This window comes from Mustela nigripes, chromosome 13 (assembly GCF_022355385.1).
Source record: "Mustela nigripes isolate SB6536 chromosome 13, MUSNIG.SB6536, whole genome shotgun sequence".
Classification (NCBI taxonomy): Eukaryota; Metazoa; Chordata; class Mammalia; order Carnivora; family Mustelidae; genus Mustela; species Mustela nigripes.
The window spans coordinates 114,507,356-114,525,443 of NC_081569.1; the positions used below are offsets into that span (position 1 = coordinate 114,507,356).

Consider the following 18,088-nt stretch of genomic DNA (forward strand, 5'->3'; position numbering starts at 1 on the left):
GCCCTAGAGCCTTATTTCTCCCTAAATGGTAATTCCTAATCTTTCATTTATTTATTTATTCATTCATTTTTAAAGATTTTTATTTGTTTATTTGACAGAGAGAGAGACAGAGAGGGAACACAAGCAGAGGGAGTGGCAGAGGGAGAAGCAGGCTTCCCGCTGATCAGGGAGCCCCACGTGGGGCTTGATCCCAGGACTCCTGGACCATGACCCGAACCGAAGGCAGATGCTCAACAACTGAGTCACTCAGGTGACCCCCTAATCTATTTTTTTAAATGAGTTTATGGGGCGCCTGGGTGGCTCAGTCAGTTAAGCATCTGCCTTTGGCTCAGGTCATGATCGCAGAGTCCTGGGATCAAGCCCCGCACGGGGCTCCCAGCTCAATGGGGAGTCTGCTTCTCCCTCTCCCTTGGCCCCTCCTGCCTGCTCTTGCTCTTTCATGCTCTCTCTCAATTAAATAAATCAAATCTAAAAAGAAAAAAGGCAAGTGTGCTTCTTTACTTCTGCATACCTGCACTGTTGCTCAGGATGCCTTTCTGACATCCCTCCCTGTTGATGGCGTCTTCTCTGAGAAATCCTCCTGGATCCTTCTAATCTGAATGGACTTCTTTCTCAGACCCGAAGAACAGGGGGGCAGCTGCGCTGTCCCCAGCATGCAGCATAGCCCAGGGGCATAACAGGTGCTCAGCCATTCTTTGCTGAATGGATGCCTCTTTCGTCTTTCTTTTCTTTCCTCTCCTCTTTTCCCTCTCTCTTTTTTAAAGAGTTAGCTTTCTTGGACTTCTTGGCACCCTATTTTCAAACACGCCACCCTTTTGTCTGAGACGTGGGCTTTGCTTCCTGGTTGCTGGTGTTGCAAATTCGGTCCCTGTGGAACCAGCTGTGTACATGCTAGCCTTTGCGACTAGCTCGGCTTTGGAGGACAGGGCCTTTGTTCTTGTTTTTTTTTTTTTTTTTCATAATCCCCAGTGCACCTAGCAAGATGCCTGGTAATCTGAGGCAGAGAAATCTCCAGAAACCTCTTTTACAGCCTATAGGAGGTCCGGTGTGCCATTCAAAGCAAACATGCTTTGGCATTATTTTTCTTTAGTTTTTATGGTTATTTTTGGTTATTGAGATATAATCTACTTACAGTACAGTTCACCCTTTTTAGGTGTACACTTTTTTATGATTTTTAATGGTTATGTAGTTGTGTGACCACCAACATAACCCAGCTAGAGACCCCTACCCCCATTCTCTCACACTTTTCCTCCTCCCTCCAATCCCGGGCGATCACTGATATCTGAATAGTTTTGCCTTTTCCAGAATGTCATATAAATGGAGCCATGCAGTATGTGGCTTTTTGAATCTGACTCTGGCTTCTTTCACTTACCATCATGCTTTTTTTTTTTTTTTTTTTTTTGGAAATTTGATAACGCGGACCCTAACCCATACTTTGTCTGCTCCACATTTCTCGTAGACTTTCCGGGGGCACTCATGGGGAGTGGTCAGGTCTGTGCGAACTGCCAGCGTCTGAGTCCCCACCCCCCCAACTTGCAGTGTTGTTAGTACTTCTTTGGACCCAGGGTCCCAGCTGCTTTGTCAAACCCACTGACCCTCTGTCCCCTCCTGTCCCCCACAGTGGCACCTGGCCCAAGACAACCTCTCCCCTGGGTCCTGACTGGTCATCCCCATAGCTATGGGGGGCACAGTGGAGGGGGGAAGCTGGGTAGATGGGGTGGGGTGACCACTAAATTCCTCCCTTGGGGAGGGAGCCGGGTGACAAAGGTCAGGCCTCTCCTGGCTAAAACAACAGAAGTGGTTCCAGCTGCGGAACAGCTGGAGGGGGACGTCTGCTTTCCTTCAGCAGCGTGAAAAGCCCTTTAATCGGGGTGCGTGCTGTTGTCAAGCCCGCGGTGAAGGTGTGTCGAAGAAGAGCAGACCCTGGCGAGGCTACAGACCTCCCCTTCCCTTTGACCTCCCTTATCTCCCCTCCTCCATCTTCTCGGCCCCACTCTGAAGCCACCAGATCGAGACCCTCCTTCGCACCTGTGTAAATGCAGTGGCTGTGGGGTCAGGGAAGGGTGAGAGCAAGCTGGCAGAAATCGGGATGTGGCTTTTCCATGCAGATGATGGATTAGATAGCGGGTGGGTGAGTGACGTTTTAATGTGAAATGGCTCTTCATTCCCAAAGACGCAAGCCCCAGGGGAAAAAAACCAAAGTCCAGTTTTGCAGCTGGTGAGGCAAGTGACAAGAGGCGGATAGTCCCTGCTTAGAGAGTCAGAGGCTGAGCTACAGCTAGACATCTGGAATGCGGTTCTTTACTGTTTGTTCCAGGCACTGGCTCCAGGAGCGGCTTTTTTCTCCTTTCAGTGGCAAAGAGTTTTACCTCCCATAAATGCTTTGTGGTGCCCGAGTTCTAAACCCTTGATCTAGGTTTTGACTTACAAACATGATGGGAAAAATAGTCCTCCCTGAGGAAAGCTTGCTTTGCCTGCGACCCTTGTCCTCTCCTGCCCACCGAAGAACGCCGGAGACCCTGGGCACCACTACCAGAGCCAACAAAAGAGCCCCCGCCCCCCCACCTCCCCCACTCCCAAAGGAGGCCCCTCGAGGTGTAGTAGGAAGAGTCTGGCCCTTCCGAGGCAGACATAGAGTGTGCTCGGCCACTCACTAGCTTGACCTGGCTGGGGGCCTTGGCTTCCTCCTCATCCATCAGCTCAGCCAGTATTTCTCCAGTGCCCACTTTGGGTAAGGCTCCTGCTCGGTACTAGGGATCCAGCGGTGTGGCCCCCAGATCTTGGTGCCTCGGCAAGAAACATACAGTGGAACTGCTGGTCGTTGAAGGACAGTCGTGACACAGAAAAAAACTGTCAAGGAGGCTCAAGTCAGTGCCTCAAGGAAGCAGCATTTGCGCTGAGATTGGAAGGATGAAAGGAGGTATGAGGTTGGGGTACCGTCCACAGAGAAGGACCAGTAGGTCCGGAGGCAGGAAGGAACAGTGCCAGGGGGGCTCACTGGGGGCCCGGATGTGAGGGGCCTTCACTATGCTTGTCATCTACACAGCAGGCACACAGGTAGGGATCCCTCCCCTTCCCGCTCCTTCCAAGTGGGCATCTGCAGTCTGGGCCAGGAGACTCACCATGACTTACAATCTTAATTCTGTGGAAAAGTGAATTCAGGGTGTCAAAAACCTGACATATAATAAATGAATCATTGATACCATTTTATCATCTGGTGGTTGCTCTTAGTCAAGTGCTTACATAAGGCAGAAGCAGGAAAAAGCATAGTGCTCACGACGCTGGCTGTTAAGTTAACACAGCTTTCTGCCTTGACAGAGACTCATTTCAGACACAGCCACCCTGGGCCTCTCAGATTACTGCCTACCTTATGGAGGGGACAACTGATCTGAAGGGGAGGAGGAGGGCTTCTGGGGGCCTGCATGAGAAGCATTCCCACCGGGCCAGCCTCACTTGGCTGCTTCATGATGGCATCTGCCATGGAGATGTGGGTCCTGCCTCAGCCACTCTGGTACATTCCTTTAATGTCTTTGTGATTTCCTTTAATTCGAGGGGAAAATCCTGTGTTTAATGCATGGCTTTCCTTATCTAATAGATGTTCCTTAAAAGGAAAGAAGAGAACAAGCAGCTTATATTCCTCTGTATGTTTGAGAGTTTGAAGTGTTTGGTAGTGGTTGGCCAAAGATCTCTCTTTCCAGGTGCCTGGGTGGCGCAGTTGCTTCCGCTCAGGTCATGATCCTGGAGTCCCAGGATTGAGTCTGGCATAGGGCTCTCTGTTCGGCAGGGAGCCTGTTTCTCCCTCTGACTCTCACCCTTCTCATGCGTGCTCCCTCTCTCTCTAATTCTCTCTCTCTCTCAAATAAATACATAAAATCTTAAAAAAAAAAAAAAAGAATATCTCTTTCCATGGTACCTGGTTTAAAAAAAAAAAAAAAAAGGAGCTTCTTTTATGCAGGATATGTTTTCGGTAAGGTTTGACAGTCACCCCATTCCCCCTCAAACTGGTATCAAACGACTCTTGTAGATCAGGCACTGTGCAAGACCCCGCACAGCCACAGAGGGCAAGGCGGTCCTTTACACACACACGGGAACACACAGATGATGGTGCAGTGTGTTGAGGGCTTGGGTGAAAGGGTGAACATGAGGCCCCAGGAGCTCCAAGGGACTAATAACAGTGGTGTTTAAACATGAAAACGTTTGCTCTTTACGATGATAACCTCTGTGGGCTATGGAATTTGGACGGGAATGGGGAGGAAAGGTTGGAGGTTCAGTCAGACCTCTAGGCAAGAGAGAAAGGACTGAATGAAACCATCATGGATGAACAAGAAAAGCCTGCTGGAGAGGGAGGCCCAACCAGCCCTGATGGAGGCACCAGTGAGGGACCCCACAGCGGCTGTTCCAGCCCCAGCCAAGCTCCCAGCAGAGTGCAGCCCAAGTGTGTTATTTCAGTTGGCACCACGTGGAGCAGAAGAACCTTCCAGCTAAGCCCCGCCAACCCATGGACTTGGGAGAAATGATTAGTTGTTTAAAGCCAATGGGTATGGGGCTGGTTTTCTTTGCAGCAACAGATAAGCAAAGGAAAAATATTGAAAGTGAGTGGCAGAAGCTGTGCTATGCACACACTTGTTAAAGAGAAACCTCAGATTAGTGGAGTCTGACCTGTGATTTTTGAACCTGATATCATAAAGGGGAATGCCCCTTGCCACAGTGTGGCCCCTTGCCACTCCACATTGTGGCCTTCACATTTCTAAGCCCCAGTGGGTGGGTCACCACCCCCACTTCTACACCTGAGGAAAACTGAGACATATGCATGTTACCAGGAAAATGCTGACTTGGAATTTCAGCTACTGGTTAAATCAGCATGGTACAGGTGGAAGTTAGGACTGCAAAGCCAATTCTATATTATAAAGAACAGCACTTTAGGCTGCCTCTGCTGTTCCCTATATCGTCATGGAAACCTGGCAGTCAGTCCAACCAAACATGGCTTGTGGTACTGGCGTGACCTCTCTGTGCCAAACTGTGGCAGAGTTGGCCTGCTACGCTGCTGGAACCTGAGGGCTAAGACGGGCATGCGTGCATATCAGGGAGAAGGGCTTGTTGGTCTGACTCTGATTTCGTCTACCTCCGTCTCTATGGAGAAGATGGCCCCCAGCCGGTGGCTTACTTTTCCACCAGGAAAGATGGATTGTTTATGTGTATTTCAAGGGTTTGTCCTACTTTACAAATGTGAGCAGAATACAAACTGCCGTGTGTTTGCTTTGGAATCATTCACTCCCCAAGGAGAGAGGGTGGGAGTAGCAGAGGATCGCAAACTCACAATTGTCCTGGCCCCTTTTGTTTGGTTTCCGTATTACACAATCATATTTAGCATAATTGTTTTGTTTTTGTTGTCTTTTGGTTAGGAAGAAGGAAGGGAATGTATGTGAGGATTTTTATGAAAATATTGTGCCCTATCCCCCACCACTCCCCAAGGGAAATGGTTCATGCTTTGTCTAGCTGGGGAGACAGCTTGCACCCGCCCAACACCAAAGTCTTCCTGCAACCGTGGCTGCTTTTGAGCCCACGACAGACGTTTGTGGCTCTGGGGTTCAGGATCCCCCAGGGTGACTCAGACTCCTAAGTTTGGTCTGTGTGTCTAAAGAACTGACCCAGGCCACAGGCTGGCACTTGGGACTTATAGCCTGAGCTCCTAACTCCCGCAGAAGAGAAGAAAAAGCCACCGTTGGGACTTCAGGTAGACTGAGGAACTTCTGGGCTGTGGTGCTGTTGGTCAATAAGTTACAAACTGATTTTATGTCCAGCTTCAAAATGTGGAACGTGCCCTCAGGCTCTGCTTCTCTTTTGCCTTGGTCCAGTGAGTCTTAGCTTGGCTCAACCAGGAGAAACTCCAGGGAGGATGAGCCTTTCTCCCTCCCCCTCAGTAGCCGTGCTCTTGAACACGACAGCCCATAGCCACATGTGGCTATGCAAATTTAAGCTAACTAAAATTAAATGCAACTAAAAATTTAGTTCCTCCATGGCATTAGCTACATTTTAGTGTTTAATGGCTGCGTGTGGTTTGTGGCCACCGTGTTAGACAGCACAGATACAGAACACGTTTGTCATTGCAGAATACTCTGTTGGATTGTGTGGCTTTTTGCACTGCAGAGTCCCTAGGATTCAATGCTCTCTAGGTCCTGCAGGATCCTGTTCCCTTGCTGGACGGCCACTGCCGGTTCACTTGTCTCCACCCCAGAGTGCAAGCCCAGTAGGGGCAGGACCCGGGTGGGTGTGTTCTGCCTGCCAGGCCTCCTGCAGGGCTGGGTGCATCGTACTGGCTTACTAAAGACAAAAGTAGATGAACGGGTGGGTGAATAAGCTGAGTTTGTGGACCCAAAGTGATCCCCTTGGGCCCTGGAGCTTTGGGTGATCCATTAGGGCAGTCATCCTATTAAAAGTCCATTTTATAGAACTCCTTGCCTTTTTTTTTTTTTTTAAGACAACCACAAATACGCACAGTTCCTGAAACAGATGAAAATAGAACACCACAGACCATGGAAGAGTCTTTTAGCAATGGCCCCATGCCGTCGCACAACTTTTGTCCTTGGCCTCAGGGACCAGTAATTTCTAGATAGAACTTTTTGGGAGCCCCTGTGGCGGTGGGAAGGATCTCCGTGGGTTGGGGTAGGTGGGGCTTCTTCTGAAGCTCTTTAACCTGTCTATTTGCAGACAGAATGTTCCCCCAGTCGTTAAGCTGGTCTCTGGCACGGCTGCCGCAGCGTCTCTGCTGGCCCAGAGCTAGCCATTTCCAAACCAAATTTATGGCTTGTAGTTCAATGCCACGGTGACGCCCATAGCTCTCGTCTCCCGTGCGCCGAGGAAGAGAGAACGGGGCAATCTCCTTCGGTTTGAAAAGACACTTTGTCTTTTTTGATCCCTGCTTTTTTAAAGTGAACAAGGGCCCTGTGAGGAGCTTCTCCCAGGAGGCCTCAGGTGCCCAGAAAGCAGGCCTGTCTTGTCCAGATCTTTAGTGGCTGGTGGCTGGCACACAGTAGGCTCTCGGTAAATCATTTTTGATGTTGTGAATTCCGTTTTGCAACTGGCTCAGAGCTCGTACTTGCAGCCTTGCTCTGGAATAATGAAGAAGTGCCTTTGGGTGTAATTGGGAGCAGAGCTCCGAGCCAGGCTGGGGGTGTCAGATCTGACACTCACACGTACATGCTTGGAGGGGTCACTGGGCTTTGGTCTCCTCATCTGTAAAATGAGGATTGTAACTTGCCCTGCTTCATAGGGTTAAATTCGTTAATGTATCATAAGTGAGACCTAATTATCAGCTTTTATAATTATTGCTCTTGAGGCTACGCCAATCCCTTTATGACCAAGGATGAGTTCCTTGGTTTTCCCGGACTCTAGAAGATACAGATAGTTCTGGGGCTCCTGGGTGGCTTAGTTGGTTAAGCATCAGACTCTTGGTCTCAGCTCAGGTCTTGATCTCAGGGTCATGAGTTCAAACCCTACATTGGGCTCAGTGCTCGTGAGCTTCAACTCTTCTCTCTGCGTGGTGGCCTGGGAGGCAGCAGGCTTCCTCTGGATATGGCTCTCTGCAGTGTTGGTTTCAATCCCAGAACGCTGGACTCTTTTATGAGACACTCAGGGCATTTCCCTCTGGGCTAGGGCAGGACTCAGGTTGAGCCCGTGCATGTGGGAGCCCCAAGGGTCTGCAGGGAAGGCAAGTTGCACTGTTGATCCTGAGGAGGCCGGTATGGTTTTAGCCCACAGCTGCTCCCGCCCTGTGCTGAGCAGCCAACACCCAGGTGGGAGGTCAGTCTAGCAGGAGGGACTGGTTTTATAGTTGAGAGACGGTCTGAGTGCTAGTGGATGGGCTTGGACTCACTAGGAATTTGGCCAGTATGGAGGGTGAAGGTGTTCCTAGTGCTCCCTTGAAGGGAGTGATGCTGCCTCCAGTCTCCTTCCACTGTTCTGGAAAAGGATCAAGTTCTCATTTATTTGCTTTGCACAGAGGGCCTCAAGATATACCCAAAACAGGGGTCGTATTCACACCTCCCCTAAACCCTATAAGCTTGGCATGATTATTCAGTCAACTGTAGTATCCCCAGTGGCCAGATGTGTGCTCATGGCATTGCCTACATTATGGTGAGATATGCATTGTGTCAGCTTGTGCTGGTAGAGAGCCTTGAGTGGGCCTAGAACTCTGGTATTTAGGGATGGCTAAGAATGGATCCAGTTCTCAATGCCCATGCAGCCTAATCATGGGTTATTCAACAGAAGCTCATTATTGTAGGATCCAATTATTATTTTCCTGCTGTATCCTATAGTTGCTAATAGGGGTTCACTGATAAAAGTGTTCATGGTCAAGTAAGTGGGAGATGCGCTGTCTTACATGCCCCTTGATCTGCTTCTCTCTTGCTGTGTAACCAGCTACCATAAAACTCGGTGGCTTAGCGCAACGATGTATTACTATCCCTTATAGCTCCATGGGTTGACTGGGCTCAGCTGGGCGATTCTTATTTGGGGTGTCTCACACAAATAAGTATAATAATATAATAAGAATAATAACTTACTTCCATCTGGTAGCTGCAATCAGAGGAGAGTGGGCGTGGGGTGGACTCATCAGATGGCTTCTTCACTCACTGGGTCTCTGTGCCTGGGTTGGTGGGGCATTTCTGTCTGCCCGTGGCTCTGGCACATGCTAGCCTGGGCTTCCACATAATGTGGTGCTTTCAGGGTTGTTAGGCTTCTTGCGGTGGGTGGCTGTGTTCCCCCAGAGTGAGTGTTGCGAGAGGCCTGGGAGGAAGCTGGAAAGCTCAGAAGTCCCAAATATCATTTCTACAGCATGCTGTTGGTCAAATTACTGAGGCCAGTCCAGATTCAAGGGAAGGGAAGTAGCTCAATGGAAAGAGTAGCACACATTTGGCTGCCAGCACGGTCCGTAAGGATGTACCAAAGGTGTCTGAGAAGTCCTACAGTAAAGGAACCTGTTTAACTCAGCGTTTCCCAATCTGATTATTATGATCTTTTAAAATCAGGAAATCCCTTTCTCATAGAAAATCACTCTTATTCTGCCAGAGAGCAGTGGGCAGAAATTGAAGGGTGATTGAGTTGGGTCTCCAAGCTATTTTCTAATACATGAAACTCTCCAAAGATGGAATGTAGAGATTGCTAGTGAGTTCTGGATTTGGGAAAGTACCCAAACAGAGGTCGTGTGGCCACGTGCAAGGATGGAGAGACTGAATATCCTGGTGGTGAAAGCTTTGATTTGATTTCTCACTGATCTAGGTTCAAGCCCATCACTTATAGCTGTGTAACGTTGGACCAGTTACCTCTTTCTGGCTGGAATTTCTTTATCTACAAAACAAACAGTTCCTACTTCACAGGGCCGTTTTGAGGATTAAGGAGATCCTGCCTGTGAATAACTTAGCACAGAATGCTTTCCTTGGTTAGGCTTCATGGCTGCTCCGTTCCCCGTCCCCTTCTAGGATTTAATAACTTTCTGGGTTTATTCTGGACTTGCTCCCCCAGGCAAACCAGTGTTGTGAGACATGGACTCACCCCTACTTTCCTTGCAAAAGTAACCTGGACACCCTTTCACTTCTCTTCACCCTAGTTCCTCATAAGCGACCGTGACCCTCAGTGCAACCTCCACTGCTCCAGGACTCAGCCCAAACCCATCTGTGCCTCCGACGGCAGGTCCTATGAGTCCATGTGTGAGTACCAACGAGCCAAGTGCAGAGACCCAAACCTGGGCGTGGTGCATCGTGGCAGATGCAAAGGTGAGTGTGTGCGCCCCGGCCCAGCAGACAGGAGGCTCCCAGGCAGGCGCCACCATGCCCTGCATGGGGCGCTGTCCGTGGGGGAGGCTCAGAATGAGTCCATTCCTTGTGTTTGCTCATCTCCCTCCACCCCTCCCCTGGGGACTAGGAGAAGGAAAGCGGGCCTACCCGAAGGAATGAGCCCTATTCTGTCTTTCAGATACTGCCACCAGGCTAGGGCTTAGCGGATGTACTGCTATCTGGCTAGAGCTATTTATTTTTATTTTTTATTTTTGTAAATGGAGATGCTTAAAATGGCAAGACATTATTGTTGGCTCCTGAATAGGGAAGGCTTCCAAATTGTTGGCCAACAGATGTATTTTGTTTGGGCTGCTCACATGTTTAAAAATATTAAAAACATTTGAGACAACATTTAAACGTGGAGAGATTCAACATGAAAATCTGGATTTTTAGACTTCTCATAAATAATTGGAAGCTCTGATCATATTAGGTCTGTGTTTCCTCCCACAGGGAGACACATGGTGAGACCTGAGTGGCAGCTCCCTCCTTTAGAGGGGGGGCCTGTTCTCCAGTTGCGGCATCTCCAAGCTGAGTGCCATTCTTTGCACACCCGATTCAACTCCCTAATTTATATCACTTTCCTCCGCCCTGTAGATATTTGTGTTTGTGAGCCCTGGACTGCTTAGAGCTTTTGTAGGAATTGTGTGAGACCAAGCAGGCTGCCTTAGAGCTTCTGATCTTCCAAAGAAAGCACTTGCCATTCTTTTTCTTTTCTTTTCTTTTCTTTTTTTTTTTTAAGATTTTATTTATTTATTTGACAGAGAGAGATCATAAGTAAGCAGAGGCAGGCAGAGCGAGAGGAAGGGAAGCAGGCTCCCTGCTGAGCAGAGAGCCCGACATGGGACTCGATCCCAGGACCCTGGGATCATGACCTGAGCCGAAGGCAGAGGCTTAAACCACTGAGCCACCCAGGCGCCCCAACACTTGCCGTTCTTGAACTCTAAAACATCTCTGAGACCCCTTTGGCTTGCAAGATTTTCAATAAACCCAGTGAAAAATAATAGAAGTGGGACTTTTTCCCACCCCCATGAGAGGGGCTGAGGGTATTTGGGAGAAAAAAATGAGCAGAATCTGGTATAAATGCACCTCCCTAACTTTTCTAAGAATAACACTAAGGGGAAGGGGAGGCTGAGCAGCATGTACTAGCCCCTGGCTTCGTGTTGTTAGAAAAGCCAGTTGGCGGTACGGGGCTCATCCCCCTGCAGAGAGGCTCTGTCTCCGCTTTCCTAGGCCTGGGCAGCCATTTTGCCTCATGTCTCCCGTGTGGATTCAAGGGACTTACAAACCTCGCTCCTCCTCTCCTCTTATAGACGCTGGCCAGAGCAAGTGTCGCCTGGAACGGGCTCAGGCCCTGGAGCAAGCCAAGAAGCCCCAGGAGGCAGTGTTCGTCCCGGAGTGCAGCGAGGACGGCTCCTTTACCCAGGTAAGGCCTTGGCCAAGTCTCTCAGGCCCATTTCCTGGACTGCGGCCGAGGGGAGGCGCTTGCGAGTGGGAGGGCCCCTCAGAGTCTTTGCTTTCTGGGAAACTGTGGAGGGCTCTTTGACACCCCTCTGTGCTACCTTCTGGTGCCTGCGTTCCCCCTCCTGGGCCCTCCGTGCTGTCCCTTGCCAGCTGGCAGTGGCTCCTGAGAAGGGGCATGAAGTCTGAGCCAGGAAACTGGCACTGCTTGGTCCCCGTCCTCCCTGCTGGCTGTCTCCATTTTTCTCTTCTGTTAAATGCATGCTGATTATTTTTCTTATCCCTGCCAGTTTCCAAGGGCAACCCTGGTAATCCCTTCACTGTTCATTTCTACCCCTTCTGCAATCCCATTCTTCCCACCTTTAGTCCTTGAACGAAGCAGGGCTCCTTTTGAGTACACGTTGTACCATGATTCTTGGAGTGCGTGTGTCACGTCACACGGGCGTGTGCATGCACTCACTCACTCAGATTTAGAAATTGCTTTCGGGCCGTCCCCCCTCTCATCCTGCACGGTCTTCTGGTTAGTGCTTTGTGTAGAACCGATATTGGATATGTTGGTGTTGGCACAACTCTTTCTTTCTTTTTTTTTTTTTTAAGATTTTATTTACTTATTTGATAGAGAGAGATCACAAGTTGATGGAGAGGCAGGCAGAGAGAGAGAGGGGGGTGGGGGGAACCAGGCTCCCTGCCGAGCAGAGAGCCCGATGTGGGACTCGATCCCAGGACCCTGAGATCATGACCTGAGCCGAAGGCAGCGGCTTAACCCACTGAGCCACCCAGGCGCCCCGCACAACTCTTTCTAAAACACAGGCAGTGCGGGACAATAGGGCACTCCTTCATAAAGCTTTCTGGCTGGATGGGGGATATAGTGTGCCGGGTGTGAGAAGCTGGATGAAGGCGTGGTTCAGGTGAACATAGGGGAGGTCACACTGGACCAGCGTGCATCAGTCCTGTGATTGGGGGTGGGCCTGGTGTCTGCTTCTCCCTGTGGGGAATAGAGCAGCATTTGGAGGAGTCCCACTGCCTCAGAGCTGGAAGAAGAGGCTTCCGAGGTTTAAAAGTTTTCCTGTAATTCTGAATCAAGGGGGCAGACGGTGCAGGCTGGCCTTTGGTTTCTTTCTGGGGCCGGGCCTGGGGATTGCTGATTTCGGATAGATCACTTGTTGGTGTGGAAATGCAGAGGGGTGGCGGGGAAGGGTTTGAGCATCGTACTTTTTAAAGTTCCCAGCTGATTCAAATGTTCAGCCAGGATGGAGAGCCTCTGGGTTAAACTGACCTTGACTGCAGACAATTCGAGAAGCACTTTTATTCCTTTTCTCACTAACGCCTCACCACAAGCCTGCAAGGTACGCATTGTTATCCCCACATACAGGGACTGGGGAGGCAGGGCTGGGCTTCAGAGTCAGACCCTTCCTGCTCCCAGGCCCTCAGTCGTCCCGGTTCTGCTGTGCCCTGCCCCGGCAGCTTTCCAGAAGGCTCTGCAAGAAGGCAGTCTCCTGCTGTGGTTTTCCCCCGGGATCCTGAAGGCACCCAGCCCCGACCTCAGGCGAGTCATAGAGCTCTGGGCCTCAATGTCCTTCTGTGAAAAATGGAGATTATGGTCACCACTATTATCATACATAATCATAGTCATTACGTTATGTATGTTATTATATGTTACTCTTGTTATGACTATTATTAATGAGTATCACGATAGCTTACCTCATGGGACTGTGGTGAGGATTTACATACACTCGTGCACGTCCAACCCTTGGAACGCATAGATGCTATTTAAATATCCTGCATTTTCCTCAGCATCCTCCGCGGATCTATGCTGGCGCTACTGCTCACGTCTTCCCAAGATATTATGGACAATGTCGCTTAAGGAAAGGAAAACCTTCTGTTGAACCTCTCCCTCCACAATTTCTTATTTTTCATGTATCCTGGTGAAAAGAAGGCAGGTGTTTGTGTCTGTCTCTGTAACCACACTGCTGGGAATTCCCGCGTAGGGGAGAAAATCAGACCTCTCTCGACTAAGTTTGGGGCCGGGAACCGTGGTAGAGGTCGTGGGGGGGAGGGTAAGTGGATGGTCGGCATTCTCCCCTTTCTTGAAGATTGTGTCACCCCCTCATGTGTTGCTCGTGAGAAGGTTGACTCCTGCCCTCCTGGCTCTCAGGGCTTTGCTGCCTGGCCACAGGCAGCCGCTGGCCGGCTTTGGCTTTGGTGAGGCCAGGTGGTGTTTGCCGAGAGAGGAATTGCTAAACACAGGGGCCCCTGAAGTTCAGCAAATGTTGGCTAGACAGTCAAGAACCCCTTCATTTGTCTGACACGCTAAGCACTGCCATGTGTCCGCAGGCCCGAGGCCGGCTCACCGCGGTGGGCAGCCGGCGGCCCGACAGCCCGCTTGTCCCGTTACCGTGATTGAAATGGATGTGCTTTTTGCCTTGATCAAAGACGCTGCAGTAACGTCACGAAATGAGGCTGCCTCTTTGAGTGTGCTTCAGGAGCGGGGACAGGCTGCTCGATGGCTGTGAGTCAGAGCGCTTTCTGCCTCTCCCAGCCCCCTCCTTCGCTTAGCCGGACTTTGTTGTTTTGTTTTGTGAGACCGGCATCCAGAGGGGGGCTGTTACTTCAGTACTCCTTAGAATACTGATAGGCACGCATCCTGATGTTATTACCATATTTCAGCCCTGTGAATTATTACCAGTAATGGGCTCTTGAAGTTTATAGAGGGAGCAAGGGCACCCTAATAGGACTAGATTTGTTTGGCGTGGGACACAGCTTGGGACCACATGAGTGGGCTGGTTTTAATGGGGTTCATGTGGGATGCGGTGGTCTCTGTTCTCTTCTTTGTTTGCCCTGTCCTCTTCCCAGCCCCCACCCCAGCCCCCACAGCAGGGGGGCTGCGCCTTAGGTCATGTGCGACTTTGAAAAACCTTGATACCCAGTCTGCACACCGCATGCCGGGAGGGGAGTGGGCCCCAGGCATTGTGTTATTTTCAGCTCCCTAGGTGACGACAGCTTTTGGTCAAATTTTTGAATGACCCGCTGTTGTCATCACTCTTGTTCTTGATTGCATCCTTGGAATGTGGAGTTCAGGCTCTCTGGGGACCCGCTGAGTCAGGTTGGGAGTTAAGTGCTTTGTCCTTTCCTATGGCCTTATCTGTTTTCTCTTCTGGGTGTCGGGAACATAATTCCTGACATCTGTTCTGCCAAGTCCTCTGCCAAGCGGTTGTCTGGTGCCCAAACCGATTAACTGAAAGCTCAGCTGCAGGAGAAGGGTATTGGATTAACACCACCAGGAAATGCTGGCTGGAGCTTGTCAGGCTGGTGCATCCCTGAATCATGATGAAGCCTCCTCTGCTGAGTGCCGGTGGGCGCAAGGCACTGAGTTTTATACCTGTTAATCTTCGCAGGAACCCTTTACTAGTGCCCTTCCTTATAAAGGAAAACTCGGTTTCAGAGAGGTTGAGAACTGGTTCAAGGTCACTGACACTAAAAAGGGTTTGTACCCAGCCCTACCTAATTTTCAAGGCCTGGGCTTTTAACGTTTTTATGTTATAAAAAGTGGCCTTGATATGTGTGTAGCTCGTATTCATCACCATTGTTATTCCAGAAGGCCGCACTGTGAAGCTGGTGGCCAATCCATAAGGGGGGGGGGGGAGAAAAAATCCTTTTGATTACAGAACTCTTCAAATATACAACAAGAAGTAATGGTATAAAGAACCCCTTGTACCCTTTACCCAGCCAGAGTTGACAATTACTAACATGTGGCTGATTTTGTTTTGTTTCTGTCTTGTTTTCATCTCCCACCCCGAACTGGGCTGTTTCAAAGCAAATCCCAGACACAGTGCTGTTTTCATCTCCAGCATCTTGGAGTTCTGCTCTGGGCTGTGGGCTGGTTGCCGTGGAGGGTTCAAGAAATGTCGCAACGTGTGCCTTCCTTGAAAAGATATGAAAACCAATGATAAAGTAGCGAATATACAGGGTTGTATTTCAAATGGTTGCATTTCACATCCCCATTGACAAATGAGTAATTTGGAATTCCAAGTGCATTTTGTTGTTCAAAAAATTTATACCAATGAAAAGTTTCTGAGCAGGGGCTCCTGAGTGGCTCAGTCGCTCATGTGTCTGACTCTTGCTTTCAGCTCAGGTCATGATCTCAGGGTGGTGAGATGGAGCCCCACAGCAGGCTCTGTGCTAGGTGAGGAGTCGGCTTGTGATACTCCCCTGCCCCCCGCCCTTCCTCCATGCTCCTCCTCCCTACCTTCTCTCTCTCTCTCTAAAATAAGTAAATCTTTTTAAAAAAGTTTGTGAACATAAAACCTAACCAAAACTAAAAGACAAATGACATTTATTAGCCTTAATGACAAAGAGCTGATAAATGAAGAATTCTTACACACCAGAAAAAAGATCCTAGTAGAAAAGCAGGCAAGAGATACCAACCAGCAAATCACACAACTAGCTGATAAATGAATATGGAACATCTCATTTGCCTTAGTAATTAAAGAAATACAAACTAAAAAAAATGTCATTTTGCTTACCAAATTGTTAAAAATTAGAGAAAAATTGTTAAAAATTGAGAATTACTAAAGGGAAAAAACTACCCTCTCCCCCCATATTACAGTTTGGGAAGTAAATCGGCATTGACATTTTATGGGACAATTTCGCAATGTGTGTCAAGAGTCCTTAGATGTACCCACATCTTATGCCCACCCTTCCAATTCTAGGAATTTATTCTCAGGAAACATTAAGAATACGTGCAAAGGGGTGTCTGGGTGACTCAGTGGGTTAAGCCTCTGCCTTCGGCTCAGGTCATTATCTCAGGGTCCTGGGACTGAGCCCTGCATGGGGCTCCCTGCTCAGTGGGGAACCTGCCACCTTACCTCTCTCTCTGCCTGCCTCTCTGCCTACTTGTGATCTCTGTCAAATAAATAAAATCTTAAAAAAAAAATATGTGCAAGTACTTAGCCACATGGATTTTCATCTAAGTTCTGCTGATAGTAGCAAAAGTTTGGAAGCAATCTAAACATCCAGTAATGGAAAATCACTTAAACCGATTAGATATCATTTATACTCAATTCATTGCTGCTGCACTCTGTAGCTAGTAAAACGATGTGTTACAGAGGCTCATTTTACATACCTGCATATCTGTTAAATAAATAAATAAAATCTTTTTTTTTTTTTTTTTTAAGATTTTATTTATTTACTTTACAGAGATCACAAGTAGGCAGAGACACAGGCAAAGAGAGAGAGGGGGAAGCAGGCTCCCCGCTGAACAGAGAGCCCAATGCAGGGCTCGATCCCAGGACCTCAAGATCATGACCTGAGCCGAAAGCAGAGGCTTAACCCACTGAACCACCCAGGTGCCTCAATATCTTACACCCTTAAATAACATTTTCTTTGAAAAACATATTAATAACTAATACAATGTTTTAATTTATTTATTTTAAAGATTTTATTTATGTCTTTGTCAGAGAGAGAGCAAGTGAGCACAAGCATGGGGAGTGGCAGGCAGAGGGAGAAGCAGGGTCCCCACTGAGCAGGGAGCCCAATGCAGGACTTGATCCCAGGATCACAGGATCAACACCTGAGCTGAAGGCAGATACTTAATTGAGCCACCCAGGTGCCCCTTTTTGAATAACATTTTCTTAAACTAATTACATTGTGGATTTATTTCCATGTTATATGTAAATCTACCTAATTTAAAAATTTTTATTGACGTATAACTGACATACAATGTTATGTTAGTTTCAGGTGTACAACACAGTGATTCAATTTTTGTGTACAATGTGAAATGATCAGCATCTGTCACCATACAAATGTAATACAATAACACTGATCACATTCTCTATGCTCTACATTACATCTCATGACTTACTTATTTTACAGCCGGAAGTTTGTACTTCTGGTTCCCTTGATCTTTTTCACACCTACCAACCCCTCTCCCCACTGGCAGCTACCAGTCTGTTCTCTGTACCTGGGCTTTGTTTTGTTTTTTAGATTCTACATACAAGTGAAATCATGCAGTATTTGTCTTTCTCTGACTTACTTCACTTAACCTAACACTCAAGATCCATCTGTGTTGTTACAAATGGCAAGATTTTATTCTTTTTATGGCTAATATTCCATTGCACACTCACACACACACACATATACACACGCGTACACAGGCCATGTCTTCTTTTTCCATTCAACTATTGTTGGACACTTAGATTGTTTCCATATCCTGGTTATTGTAAATAATGCTGCAGTGAACATAGGGGTACTTCTGTCTCTCTGAGTTAGTGTTTCCATTTTCTTTAAATCCAGAAGTGGAATTATTGAGTCATATGGTAGTTCTATTTTTAAATTTTTGAGGAGCCCCCATATTGTTTCTGTAGTCATGGCCCAATATACGTTACAGCCAATAGTCCATGAGGTTTCCGCTTTCTTCACATCCTTTCTAACACTTGTTATTTCTTATCCTTTCGATACTAGCCATTCTGACAGGTGGAAGGTGATATCTCATTGCAGTTTTGATTTGCATTTCCCTGACGATTAGTGATACTGAACATCTTTTCATGTGCCTTTTGGCCATCTGTGTGTGTTCTGTGGGAAAATGTCTATTCAGATCCTCTGCCCGTTTTTAAACTGGATTGTTTGGTTTTTGTTTTTAAGTTGTTGTTCTTTATATATTTGGATGTTAACCCCTTGTTGAATATATAGGTTGCCATTTCATTTGGTTGATGGTTTCTTTCTCTGTGCAGAAGCTTTTTGGGTTGATGTAGTCCCATTTGTTTTGTTCATTTTTGCTTTTGTTCCCCTTGCCTTTGGTGGAA

General features: G+C 48.1%; 1 protein-coding gene across 3 annotated transcripts in view; it reads left to right on the forward strand.

Moving 5' to 3' along the window:
• Positions 1 to 18,088, forward strand: part of SMOC1 (SPARC related modular calcium binding 1) — a 148,129-nt gene that overhangs the window by 56,243 nt on the left and 73,798 nt on the right. For all 3 annotated transcript variants that reach the window (XM_059373486.1, XM_059373488.1, XM_059373487.1), the window contains exons 2-3: positions 9,605 to 9,770; positions 11,141 to 11,253. In XM_059373486.1, the coding sequence (XP_059229469.1) occupies positions 9,605 to 9,770; positions 11,141 to 11,253 (279 nt within the window). The remainder of the gene's footprint in view (positions 1 to 9,604; positions 9,771 to 11,140; positions 11,254 to 18,088) is intronic.